General features: G+C 42.2%; 1 protein-coding gene across 1 annotated transcript in view; it reads right to left on the bottom strand.

Annotated features, from left to right (window-relative positions):
- Positions 1–14,658, bottom strand: part of LOC120558103 (sodium- and chloride-dependent taurine transporter-like) — a 51,826-nt gene that overhangs the window by 21,329 nt on the left and 15,839 nt on the right. The window contains exons 2-6 of the mRNA XM_039798972.1: positions 12,793–13,022; positions 9,471–9,605; positions 2,810–2,898; positions 1,401–1,546; positions 766–898 (exon numbers count right to left, since the gene is read on the bottom strand). Coding sequence (XP_039654906.1) covers positions 766–898; positions 1,401–1,546; positions 2,810–2,898; positions 9,471–9,605; positions 12,793–13,021 — 732 coding nt within the window. The 5' untranslated portion in view covers position 13,022. The remainder of the gene's footprint in view (positions 1–765; positions 899–1,400; positions 1,547–2,809; positions 2,899–9,470; positions 9,606–12,792; positions 13,023–14,658) is intronic.

Raw genomic sequence — 14,658 nt, 5'->3', positions numbered from 1 at the left:
AAACATAATGCCTCCGGCCCAGGCTGTCTAGGGTTGGGTAGCATTTTCTTTTGCTGATACCAGTGCTAAAATTATACTTTTAAAATGGTTCCGGTGCCTAAACGTTGCCTGAACCGATAATACAAAGAGCACAAAATGACTGTGACATTAAAGAATGGCTTGTTTTAAGGCCATACGGTCAAATTTAAACATTGAATTTACCATGAGCTTATAATGTGCAATTGAATGCACTATTAAGTCCGGTGTTGATTCTCCGACAACTCTGACTACGGGAATGCCCATGGTGCAGCTATTTTAACGTTACTTTGTCTTTAGCTGCAGACTGTTGTATCTCCTGGTGTTGGAATCCTTTCCAGTCAAATACAGCCATTCGTTTAGCGGTCAGCATTTTAATTGTGTTTTAGTCAGCTAGGAGCTAACTGCTTGAGCTGCTCCCCCCGCGACCCGACACCGGATAAGCGGACGAAGATGGATGGAGGAGCTAACAGTAGGCTAATGTTACCTGCTGCCAAATGCAGTGTCAACTAGTGTCAGATGCAATGAGGCTTCTGTTGCCTGTAACGTCCGTTTCGGAGTACCAAAGGGCAGCACCGCAATGAGGCAGTGAAATCTGTGTTGTCATTCGGTCTGGTAGATACTGGTTGTTTAGGAACTGGGGCCATATTGGCACTGGGTTTTGGTAACCAATCCTACGGCTGTCGCTGGCACAGAGTCATAAAAACAAAAAATACAGGATAGTATGGGATAACAGAAACATATATTTACCTTGCCAGTGGACTTGACTCCCTTCCAGATGCAGAAGAAGCAGATGACCCAGACGAGCAGTAAACACAGAGCCAGGTCCCATTTAACAGGACCAATATCCTCTATACCACTGGTGATACCCAGCACATTATGTCTGAAACATAAAAGGAAAGCTCTGTAAGTGTGTGGGTCCATCTGTGCAACTCAGTCACAGCACTTCATGACATGTTGACAAAAAGACAATTACACCAATTTCAAGTTAATCCAGTGGGCGTTTTGGACCAAACTACTGATGTTTGAGCTACTTCCCGTGTCCTTTCGACAACTTAAAAGGTTGTCTTTGGCAGGGTTCTTCAACCACACTGCCTGCTAAATGTTTGAGATAATAAAATCTAACAACCCTGCAGTCTTTGGTATTCGTCTGTTTTCCTTTATTAGTCTGTTAGTCTATTAGAGTGCCAGCCAATCAAATCAAAGCAAAAACAAAGCCTCTGTATTAAGGTTCCTTAATGTCTGTCTTGGCCTACACATAGTTGTAGGTTACCCTATAGAAGACATATAGAATGTAACTAACCATGACACATTACATGACATAACATGAAAACGTGTAGTTATGCAAGTGAGCATTCATGCATGTGTGCTCTTATGTAACTCACTCCCAGAACTCGGTGACAGGGGAGGTGAAGTTGGTGGCGTTGGCGGCCAGCCATAGGGATTTGTTCTTGCGGTAGGTGTCCTCAATGCAGCGATCGGTGTTCCAGGACTGATTGCACTTGGCCCAGGGCAGCTCCGGCTGAAAACACTGAAACGCATACAAAAAAAACGTTACATTAGAGGACGATTTAGCTTTGTGCCATGCTTGCACAACTCAAGTTTAAGTCGTTTGAGATCATTGACTAAGTACAGCTTCTCTTTTTGTCGAAGGTAGGTGAACCTGGCCTAAGTGTAATACACTCTAAGGCCCGAAACATGATCCACGCAATTAAGTGAACGCCTAGCCCAGCTGGCACTGACGCGCGTCCCTAGTGAACATACTGAACGTTCGCCTGTGCAGTTAACCAACATCTTTAAGGGGGCTAATCAGAGCATTTCCATCAGGCCCTAAGGAAGTGCACCGGGCTTTGAAGCAAATTAAACATAGTGCCTAAACAGTGGAATTACAACTTCCAACCCGTCACGTGACGCCCCTCTGGCCCAAAAGTACTCAGCCAGAGGAGGACTCTAGAACATCTGCTCACAATACGGACGCAGCACCAGTGGAATGAACGTGGCTCTGCCGCGAACGCTGTATCCAGTTCTTATTATACATCCACAGTTTATGTGACCACAATCAAACATGGCGTCTGTGGAGGGGCGTGTACTGCTATGCTTTCTGCACAAAAGGAAGAAAACAAGAAACCATAGATGATGGCATGTATGACTGAATGATTAGGTGAGGAAGTGTACCGATGCACACGGACAAGTATAGATATAGCTGAACATGTCCGTGTGCATCAGTACACTTCCTCACCTAATCACACACACACACACACACACACACACACACACACACACACACACACACACACACACACACACACACACACACACACACACACACACACACACTTTTTTTAAACTAAATACGCACATACACAATGCATTTTTTGAGGGAGGTATGATAAGCTGTGAAGTTATTGATTTGAAACTTGATGCTATGACCTTATACACAAAAACACACTTACACATTTATTATTTATACAGACACTCTTACACACTTTTCATTTATTTGCAAATTCAAAAGTAGTTTTTATATGAACCAACTTATGTTCATGGGCTAGGAAATTATGATTTACTTCGATGAACTATTCATTTTACTCCAGACACTCAAAATAAATTCTACCAGAAGGGTTTCTACAATTCCAGCGAGTGAGTGCGTAGAGGGTCGAGAATCAGAAGTCACACTGCCATGACAAAAATCCTTCAGGATTTCTACAATGTAAGTCATTTATGAGGGAAATGAGAGAAAGTAAATGAAAGTTGTTTTTTTTGTGTTGCCATCAGAGTTTCTTTCTTCCAAACCTACCTGGAACAGGTAGTAGAGGCCCCAGGCCAGGATGACAATGTAGTAGATATTCAGCAGGGACACGATCACGACTGAGGCATAACCAATACCTGGAGAATGGGAGAGAGTTCAAAGTGATGATACAAGAAGACGTCAACAGCGACTGAAGGTTACTAAACTTTGTGGCAGGTATCTGCCTGGCAGCTGAAAAGATGGCAAAAGACATTTGTTTATATAAAAAGAACATAAAAAACCTAAACTGAACCCTCATTTAAATAACATATACCATTTCTATGTAAAAATACAACATCTGGAACTTTCCCTATGTCCACATGTGAATGATTGATGACTGACATTGTCAATTCCTTCAAATAAACAACAATTTTCATCATATTAGTCCCTGTAGTGTCACATTTTGAGTAACCGTAAGGTTTTTAGTGCTGGATTTTGACTGGCCATAAAACAGTGACAACAGTAACGTGACAGTACTAGGTTCAAGATCTAGGTCTACAGCAATCAGGTTTTAGTGGTTTTAACCTTCAATGGCGTTATCTAGCCTTGAGAAAGCGCTGGTGGTAAACACAGGATCCGGGCTGTGTGTGTTTGTGTGTACATGTGTTTCTGGGTTTCTACTACACAAGGATATAAAGATAAGAAAATGAGGAGGAACAGGTGTAGGAGTTGGTATTTGGGTCAAGATTTGGACAAGGATTAGGTTTTAGGTTAAAGGTTAAGTAATGATTGTGGTCCTTATAAGTATATTAGTACAGACTTGTGTGTGTGTGTGTGTGTGTGTGTGTGTGTGTGTGTGTGTGTTGTCGGCACACATTGCCGACCGTGCCCACTCATCCAAGTTAATGTCCTTCAATGTCATTGGCCATCTGTGTGTGTGTGTGTGTGTGTGTGTGCGCGCGCGCACGTTGGTCTTTATGAACTGTCCGCATGAATTTTAGAGTGTCTCTGTGTGTATGAACTATTTCACCATAGGATCATGTCCTTTTATTCACTCCGATAATGTGACACACACACACACACACACACACACACACACACACACACACACTGCTGATCAAACAAACAGTTGCGTCCGCCTCCATGATGTCATCTCTCCTGCTCACCGCTGACCTCGGCTGACCTCGCTCCGTCTGTTTACATTTACAACTGATCCTTTCAACGGCAAAAAAATGTAGCATTACACTTCACACACGATGAGGATTCCCAGAGGGATCTGGAAGAATAAAGTATCTTTGGAGGATTGAGAAGAAATAGTTGTCTGTAATATTGTTTAGTGTCAGGGTAGTCTCGCATTGCCAGACCTTCCTCCACAGCGCCGCGGAGGAGGGTAGTTCACACAGCATTCTGGGATGGGAGAGAAACGTGCTCTGGTTTATTGGCATTTCTTTAAACCAATCACAATCGTCTTGGGTGGTGCTAAGCCCCGGACGCAATGAAGGCGCCTCTGCAAAATAGCCTCGGGAAGGAACTTCTTTTGGTGGAACACGTGTACGTTCAAAAGTTGTATGGGGGAGTCCATATGACGCACATTGTAAAAAAAAAAAAAAAAAAAAGGGATACATGTATGTTTTAAAGGGCAGTTTAATATTTTCAACATAGCCCGCCTCTCTAATATCTTTGGGGAGGCTGTTCCACAGTTTAGGTAGCCTGGTTGACACCAGACCCTTTCTCAGTTGTAAGAGAGTGGGTCTGGGAAAGGTTCATTGACAGTTCATTCAACCAATCAGACCAACGATCCGGGTGACGCTGCGCTTCGTAGCCGTCACGTTTAATGTAAACAAAAAGCTGCTCGCTGTTGCTGCGCTGTCATCGTCGCGTGAAGCCGGCCTCAGCGGTTGTGATTGGTGCTTCGATTTTGGGGACATTGGAAATGGGTTTGAATGGGCTCTTCTCCAGACTGACTTGCAGAGCAAATCTCAAATTTAGCGGAAGTTTGTCAGTGTTTACCCAGGCTACAGTTTAGGAGTATATCTCCGAAAAACTGCAATTTTCTCTCTTTCTTGTTGTTTGTAGTGGTAAGTACCTAAAAAAAAAAAAAAAAAAAAAATCAGCAGAAGAGGATCTAATAGCCAGGACACACCAGCCAAACGGCCGACTGTCAACAGAAAAGCCAGTCGAAATGATCAGTCTCCCCGTGTTGGTCCAAAAAGTGCCACAGAACACACCAACAGACGCAGACGCGTACGCTCCTAACAGCGAGGGGCGCTTTACTCTGTATTGTTGCCCAAAAAATGAAAACCGGCAGCTGATTGGACGAACACGTCACATGGGTTTGTTTTCTCCAGAAATTCAAAGCCAGACTGTCATGGCGGCCGTTCAGAATACGATCTCATATTGTACTAAAATAGTTCACCGAAACGTGTTTCTGAAAACATTTTAAGTGAGAAATAGGCCGTGCAGTTGCTGAATCTCTTCATTTCAGCTCGACAAAGGTCAGTTTAAAAGATTTTCGTCAGATTTTGAGAGACTGTAGTCACGCTCATATCCGCTCGTCATTTCCGGGTGAGTCCCGACTGCCCTGCCGCCGACTGAACATGTCAGGTCGGCCAAAATGAACGCCGACAGCCCCCCAGACTGACGATGGCACGGGACACACCGAACAGATTCGAGTCAGATTTTCGGCCCTGTGTGTCCCGGCCTTAAGGGCTTGTTAAGGAACATAGGAAGGCAGGGAATCTGTGATGTAGTCCGGTTTTAAGCCGTCGATAGCCTTGTATGCAAGTATGACTTTAAAATCAGTTCTAGAGGACACAGGGAGCCAAAGCAGTGTAGCTAAGACTGAGTAATGTAACGCCCTGCAGCGCCCTGATATGACATGAACTACTACGACTACCATTTGAAGTCACTGTTCCATTATTAATGTGACTATTATCGCCACTGTTCATCACATCCCCAACCGGCACCGTCAGACACCGCCTACCAAGAGCCTGGGTCTGTCCCAGGTTTCTTCCCAAGAGGGAGTTTTTCCTCGCCACTGGTCACACTGCTTGCTCTTGAGGGACTTATTGTAATTGTTGGGGCTTTGTAAATTATAGAGTGTGGTCTAGACCTACTCTATCTGTAAAGTGTCTCGAGATAACCTGTGTTATGATTTGATACTATAAATAAAATTGAATTGATGTCTTCGCTGTTCTTTCGTATTGTTAGTCTAAGCAGCAAAATTCTGTATAAGTTGCAGCTCAACAATCACAATGTCTCCGCCATTACCTATTTGTGCACGTTAGATGCAAGAGTCTGTTCCAGTTTAGATCATCAAATCATCAAATCATGCAGTCACACAGTGTGTGGTATTTACCAGTTCGCTCTCTGATTCAGACCCTCAAATGGAATTACTTTATTTGCCAGAATAGTTTTTCATCGATCAATTTGTGGGTCAGATTATATTCCAGGATTCGACTTTTACGTTTTCCCACACAGCAGCGGTTCTCTTTGAATTGAGCGAAACATGTTTGAGGTTTCAAACTGGACCCGGGACCGCCGGCATGACATAAAGATGAAAAAAAGCAAAGCAATAATAAAAAAATATGAAATAATTATAAAAAAATAAGGCAAGCAAATAAAGTGTAATGTGCTTTGAGTGAGAGAGCAGCACTTATTTTGCAGTCCGCTTCATTCAGCTTTCCATTCACCATCTTTCCATCCAAATTTAGCTTCTTTTTTTTTCACCTCTCCGCATGGATTGCAGTGTGACAAACGAACTGTTTTGGAAAGAACATGTTGAGAGCCTGACTTTGGCAGTTGCCAAGCGACAACTAATAACCGTCTACCTATCGCCCAGTGTGTTTTCTACGCATTTACTCTGCCATTCATTATGGGCTCCTTCCCTGCACATACCTGTATGTTGTTGGAAACAGTTGCTATATGTGGGGCATGTTTAAGTCTGTTGCCAGCTTTAGGTGATGAGGTTAATCATAGGTTGCCTGATATTTAGACTAAATTCCGTATTCAGTTGGACATTGTGTTCATGTTGTGTTAGCCACTCTCAGTTTGGGACAGGGGTTGTTTTGCCCTAACCAATCAGCAGTGGCTGTATATCGGCCCTCTGTATATTCTTCATCGTAGTGTTTTTTTATGCCAATCAGAGAAAAATGCTGATTTAAGAGTTATTATTTCTGTAGGTCGACAACAACCTGCGTTGATCCCATCAGCGCGTGGCGTCATTCTTCTCTTTGTAAGGGATTGGAATGGACCAGCACAGCTCTGATTGACTCAGCTTTCTTTTTTTCTATAAGCACTTTCCAATCCTTGAATAATCAGAGACACGGGCAGCAATTCAGATGTCTGGAACCACATGGCTCCTTTCCCTTTGTCTTCTCTCTTTCTTATTTCACTTCAGATCCGGAATGATATATTAGCACACCAACACTACACATTTATATTTCCAAACCTTGCTTCAAACACATAAGAAAGGTATTACAGGGGGGCACTTTTTCTTCCTCCTCCCTCGCTCTTTTTTTGCTTTAAATCTTTTTTTCATTTTCTCCCCATTTCCTCCATTCTCTCTCTCCCTTTTCCTTTGGTACTACTGGCTCTACTTCTGTCTCACTCCCTGTCATTTCCCCTTCTTCCCTTCCTTCTATTTAAATTTTTTTATTCTCTCTCTCTCTCTCTCATCTTTATCAATCCATCTCACAGCTCCTCAGATCTCCCTGCTCTGCTTCTTTTCTATCGCTCTCTTCATCTTTGTGATGTGTTGCAGCACTGTTGCCGTAGCAACGTGTGATTTGGGACACGCTGTACACCGTCTCGGCTGTGTGTGTGTGTGTGTTTGCATGTATGTGTGTGTGTACGGGGGGGGGGTCTGAAAGAAAGGACTTGTGTATATGTGAAAGTGAGAACAGCAGCGCGAGTAAATAAATAAAAGCTAATGAAACAACAAAATGACTGAACTAAATTTACAAACATCGGGTAGAATTAGAGAGGAGCTTTATGTATGTTGGTTCAAGACGAATCGTCAGTATGAATATTAAAAAGAGAAAACTAGAAAACAAAATATCAGCCCCCCCCCCCACCCCCCTCGAGAGCAAAATAGACAGTTATGAATACATTAACCTTAATCAGCTGGTAGCAAACAGTAGGAGGGAGGGAGGTGAGAAGAACTGATGAGGTAAATGCAGAGGTGGAGAAGCTTAGGATGGAAGAGAGGGAAGGAAATATGATGGAAGAAAGGAAGAGAGAGTAGAGGTTAGACTAAAAAGAAGAGGCTGAAAAAACAAAAAACAAAAAAAAAAAACGCTTTGATACCTGTAGTAAAGTCAGGAAATACATGGGAACTCTAAATGTGCTTTTGTTTTAGTGCGAAGGTTTTCACAGGAGAGGAGATGCGACATAGAGAAGGTAAACGCTGAATAGAGGCCTCAGTGTGTTGGTGTACCAGTGCAAGCCATGTTGCCTGGTAACGGTTGCAGGGTAAGGTCTCAGCCGTCTGATTGGAGGAGAGTCTGGTGTGACTCAGCCTTATGTTGCACAGATATTCATCTGTGAAAAGCAACGGAGGTCTGGAAAATTCAAACCCAGTAGTTGGGGCAGGAAAACGGCTGTGACACTGGGCTGTGTGCTCACCCAGCTTGTTCTCATGAACCATATGTTCATATAGCAACGAAAAGTCTAGCACCCTAATTCGTAAGCATTCCACGTTTGTGATTTTTTTGGCTGTATGCACCCGAATGACTGCTGCTGTATAAGAACGCGGCTGGAGTTGACGGCTGGTTTGATGGTTATAAAGCTGGGATATAGAAAGTGGGGATTCAATAAGTGACCAGTATACCACCAAGTCGTGTTTCTGTCCAATGTTACGCCGATGTTCTCCATTTTTAGCTCCGTTTCTGGTCTCTACCACCAGCAGGTAGTGGGTACAGTGGGTTCTTACAGCTTTTTTTTTTAGCCACTGTGGCTGAAAACTATGCTATTCAATTCCTCAAAGTGCCCTACATTTGCACAATTTTAAATATCTTTAAATAATGCAGTCTCAATTAAGTTATCACAACTTTAAAAAGCGGTCTGCGGACCATATTCAACATCCATGGCTTAAGTTTGGTCTTTTGAGGATCAAAGTCAGGTGTTTAACCCCTTAAATGTACTTATACCATGCCCGTTCCAGCGAAGTCTTAATGTGTTTAGTGGTTCTGTTCGCTTGTGAATGTAAACCACGTTTTTTTTTTACAAATTAGACTGTGTCTCCATGGTGGTAAGTGAGGGGGGTTTCCAGGAGCAGGGTCTAAGAGCCCCCATGAGACAGAAACACACCTGGGACACTGTTGATGAGGGGGAAGTTATCATCCACCCCACCACCCCCAACCTCCCGTTCTTTTTGCTGCTCTTCATGGGGGCTGTGCTCGACATTCAGAACATAATAAATAATAAATATAGCATCAAACATATATTTGCTAGGTTAAGATATAGTGAAGTAATGGCGTCTGGAGCACAGAATGAAGTCACACTTCCTCTGTGTGTTGTAATCTGCATGTCAGTGCACGTGGCCGTGGGTATTTCACGTATTGCGAGAGCCTTGTTGAAGCAATCCCATCCCGCTGTTTTTCTTTTTTTTTTTTTTCTTTTTTTTTTTTTTATGTACAGCCCCTTTAAAACCATTCACATTATGACAGGTTTGCCCAAAATGTAACGCTACACAATAATCAATTAAATTAACTGGTGAGGGGCTACATACCAGTAAAGATGGGGCAGAGCTTCTCCCAGCAGGTGATGCCACCCTCAGAGGTGAACTGACCCAGGGCAACCTCCAGGAAGAAGACCGGCAGACCTCCGCCAAACAGGAAAATGAAGTAGGGGATGAGAAATGCACCTGGGTGGTGTGAAAACATAATCAGCATGAATTCAAAGAAGACTAGGGGCCTGTTTCACAAAAGCAGAATATACAGTGCCTTGCGAAAGTATTTGGCCCCCTTGAACTTTTCGACCTTTTGCCACATTTCAGGCCTCAAACATAAAGATATAAAACTGTAATTTTTTGTGAAGAATCAACAACAAGTGGGTCCCAATTATGAAGTGGAACGAAATTCATTGGCTATTTCAAACTTTTTTAACAAATAAAAAACTGAAAAAGTGGGCGTGCAAAATTATTCAGCCCCTTTACTTTCAGTGCAGCAAACTCTCTCCAGAAGTTCAGTGAGGATCTCTGAATGATCCAATGTTGACCTAAATGACTAATGATGATAAATAGAATCCAGCTGTGTGTAATCAAGTCTCCGTATAAATGCACCTGCTCTGTGATAGTCTCAGAGGTCCGTGTAAAGCGCAGAGAGCATCATGAAGAACAAGGAACACACCAGGCAGGTCCGAGATACTGTTGTGGAGAAGTTTAAAGCCGGATTTGGATACAAAAAGATTTCCCAAGCTTTAAACATCCCAAGGAGCACTGTGCAAGCGATAATATTGAAATGGAAAGAGTATCAGACCCCCAATCTACCAAATGGCGACCCGGTCCCTCTAAACTTTCAGCTCATACAATGAGAAGACTGATCAGAGATGCAGCCAAGAGGCCCATGATCACTCTGGATGAACTGCAGAGATCTACAGCTGAGGTGGGAGACTCTGTCCATAGGACAACAATCCGTTGTATACTGCACAAATCTGGCCTTTATGGAAGAGTGGCAAGAAGAAAGCCATTTCTTAAAGATATCCATAAAAAGTGTCGTTTAAAGTTTGCCAAAAGCCACCTGGGAGACACACCAAACATGTGGAAGAAGGTGCTGTGGTCAGATGAAACCAAAATCGAACTTTTTGGCAACAATGCAAAACGTTATGTTTGGCGTAAAAGCAACACAGCTCATCACCCTGAACACACCATCCCCACTGTCAAACATGGTGGTGGCAGCATCATGGTTTGGGCCTGCTTTTCTTCAGCAGGGACAGGGAAGATGGTTAAAATTGATGGGAAGATGGATGGAGCCAAATACAGGACCATTCTGGAAGAAAACCTGATGGAGTCTGCAAAAGACCTGAGACTGGGACGGAGATTTGTCTTCCAACAAGACAATGATCCAAAACATAAAGCAAAATCTACAATGGAATGGTTCACAAATAAACATATCCAGGTGTTAGAATGGCCAAGTCAAAGTCCAGACCTGAATCCAATCGAGAATCTGTGGAAAGAACTGAAAACTGCTGTTCACAAATGCTCTCCATCCAACCTCACTGAGCTCGAGCTGTTTTGCAAGGAGGAATGGGCAAAAATGTCAGTCTCGATGTGCAAAACTGATAGAGACATACCCCCAAGCGACTTTACACAGCTGTAATCGCAGCAAAAGGTAGCTGCCACAAGTATTAACTTAAGGGGCTGAATAATTTTGCGCCCCAATATTTCAGTTTTTTATTTGTTTAAAAGGTTTGAAATATCCAATAAATTTCGTTCCACTTCATGATTGTGTCCCACTTGTTGTTGATTCTTCACAAAAAATTACAGTTTTATATCTTTATGTTTGAGGCCTGAAATGTGGCAAAAGGTCGAAACGTTCAAGGGGGCCGAATACTTTCGCAAGGCACTGTATAAATCCAGGATAACCGATAAAGCGAGACTTGACCTAGTCTAATCTGTGCATCCTGGCATGGTGCGTTTCACGACGGCCAAGCCAGGCTGAGGAGGAGCAACTAGGTCGAGCCAGGATGAAGTAATTCAGATAGATGCGCGTTCACGGCTTTCCATAACAGGCCGCGAGGTCGATCACAGATTTACTGATGCCAAAATGGAGAATACGCGTTGTTCATACTTTACACAGAGTGAGCAGCAGCTTCTTGTGGAAGAATGCTAGAATATGATGCGTAAATATCTCTTTCACTCTGTTACTCCCGCTCTCTCATGGGCTAAAATATAAATGACCTAAGTCATATTAACTTCCACTGCTCGCTTTTAATGCAAAGTGTACAACTGTTAGTTTTTGCAAATGACAAGTGACTCATTGGATGGTTTCAGTTAAGAGCAGTAGTTGGTAAATGTATATTTTTAGATATAACCTATCTTTCAGTCGGTCCGCTATTATCTGCCACGCTTTTTCTCAGTTTCCTTCTTTACATATTATAGGCTTTGCTCTCTCGTATAAAAAAAAGAAAAGAAACACACTGAAAAGTGGACTCTAAAATCTAGAAGCTATAAAGAGAATTAAGTGATAAATATAATGCACACTGTAAACATGAATGTACCAGAGTGATATTCAGTTATCTCCCCCCAGCAAAATATAAGGTAAAAAACCATTGAGGTTTCCTCTCCCTGTTACATGAATGTACAGTAGCCTATACTATATAGTTATTGGTTCAGTGAACTAACACTATAATTTGGGAGGATTGTACAATTAGGATATGTTCTTACAATTGTACAATCCTCCCAAATTATTGTCCCAGTTTACTGAACACAAATTGTGTTTTAAGAATGTCAATTTATTGAATCCTTTATTTTTAAAGAATACAAAAAAAATTAATCAACTAAAATAATTCAAGGTGCATTGGCCCACTATAGAAACACACATGTACAGCACTTTATACGTTGCCCTTAGTAACAGACTTTATCTGCCTTTTCTAATTATCTCAACAACTGCCGTAATATATTCATCAAACTTCTAACAATATGAACAGCAGTCGTCATACAGCAATATAACAGTAACCATGTCACATGAATTATAAAAAAAATAATGGTCACAACTTTAAATAGTAACAGTACTTAACTGAACAGCAATATGCACCTGTTGTTTTTTTAAATATAAAAAGGTAAAAGCACTGCTGAGTGAACAGAAAAGGCAGCAGGATTAATAAATCCTGGCTGTTAGCCTGGTCGGGACCAGGCTAGCTGTACAGAATGAATCTCCATGGAACCTTCGGTGACTCTGCTTTGGGAAACCGAGTCAAGGCTAAATTGAGCCAGGATAACTGGGAAATCCTGGTTTAATCCCTTATCTTGGTTTTGTGAAATAGCCCTCAGAGCAAGTTTTATAAGAAAATCTTCCCTGTATGTAAATATGTGATGTATGTTAATGCCTTACCTCCACCATTCTTGTAGCAGAGGTACGGGAAACGCCAGACGTTCCCTAAACCAACAAAGCCGCCAGCTACAGACAGAACAAAGTCCAACTTGCTGGCCCACTTCTCCCGCTGGGGATGTTTGCCCTCTGCCTCGTCTTCAGGCCGGGTGCCAGGGCTTTTACCAGGAGACGGCTTCAGAGTGTCCTTATGGAAATCCTTCAGGCACTGAAGTTTCTCTTTTTGAGCCATTCTGCAGAAACAGGAGACAGAGAAAGATTTTCAGATTTTAACAGAACCACTGGACGGTGGCTGGCTACCTGCAAAAGTGGCTGGTAGACCAACACAGGAGCCACACTCCCAAGATTTTCCAGCATTTGACTGGTGACTGGTGGTAGTTTCCCAGTCTGGGTTAACCAACTGAAAACAAGCTTTAAAACATGTGCTGAAAGAAGAGAGGAAAAGCCAGATGGTATTCCAAGCTGTTGAAAATGCTTTTTTGAAAAAAGAAAAGAAAAAAAAAGCCTATATGCCTGTACTGTATGGAGTTTTAGAGCTTTTCAAAATTTGTTAACAGTGTATGTGTGTATTACAAAGTAACTTCTACTCCTACTTCGCTGACACCCTTCACAGACTCCCAATTTAGAAGTCAGGGACATCAGGATATATTCAACTGTACTCCAGTAGATATAACAAGACTGTTAGTTGTAATGGGAATCAAACTTGTGATCTTATAGTTACATAAGCAATATCAGTCCCAAATATAATTCAGTTGCACAAACAATATCTCTTGACCATTCACCCGATGTGGCATGTACAGTAAATGTAAAATCAGCCCAAGGAGTGTAATGCTGACAATCATGATTTCCAGGAACATAAGTTTAAAAGGGGTGATAGAATGATTATATAGGATATTTCACACTGTTCCTTAAGGGTATAAAGGGTATGTAGGGTATGTAACATTGGTTGGGCTGAAAATTGCCCGAATGCTATTTTATGGGCCCATAACTACCCTGTGAATATGGCCCTATTCGTAACAAGAGCTTTTCTTCCAAATATGGTATGAACATGAATATTTAGATGAGCTGTGCACCGATTGGTTTGAGCAAACCACATAGAAACACATTGGAGACGAGAAAGCAGGTCTCATATTTCAGACACTGCAATGTTTCGTTACTAAATTCACTTCCGAGACTTTTTTAATGCGAGAAATCAACTATATAAAGCTCAAATATGGGCCGTTTTACAAAAATGTATGGCTAATTGCAAATTTGGTAAGAGGTGTCGGATTTCAGGAGGTCCGCACAGTCTGACGAGACAGCGGCAGCCCCGCTGCGCTCCATACCCAGGAGAAAGTCCCCGTTTCTGGGTTAGCTACTGGACAACCGGGACTCGGGGCTCCACGGAGCCGTCTGGCTGCCGGCATAACTATAATATATTTACAGTTTGAATTTCGTCATGCCACTTATATAACAGCTACACTAAGGTCATATAAGCTAACGCTTGTGTCAGATTTAAATTTAATGCATTTTTGTGAATAGGAGGGGTTTTGTTAGCTGCTAGTGTCCATTCAATCCTATGGGTAGCAAAAGATCGAGGCTAGCTAGCTAGCTAGCTACACTTTCGGCATAACTATAATATATTTACAGTTTGAATTTCGTCATGTCCCTTATATAACAGCTCATATAACGCTTCTGTCCAATTTCAATGTAATGCATTTTTGTTAATAAGAGCAGAGCTGCCAACTTTTCCCAAAACCTTTGAGTGAGATTTGGTGGGGCAAACCCAAATTTTTTCTATGTACAAAGCTGATTTCTTTGACTCATTCAGCATCATTACGGTCAGGGTTTAAATTGTGATTTGTTAAGTGGTGGGGTTCTCCTTAGGGG

This window comes from Perca fluviatilis, chromosome 4 (genome assembly GCF_010015445.1).
Source record: "Perca fluviatilis chromosome 4, GENO_Pfluv_1.0, whole genome shotgun sequence".
NCBI classification, from domain to species: Eukaryota; Metazoa; Chordata; class Actinopteri; order Perciformes; family Percidae; genus Perca; species Perca fluviatilis.
Note: the sequence above shows the minus strand (reverse complement) of the source record. Positions and strands in the feature narration are given on the sequence as shown.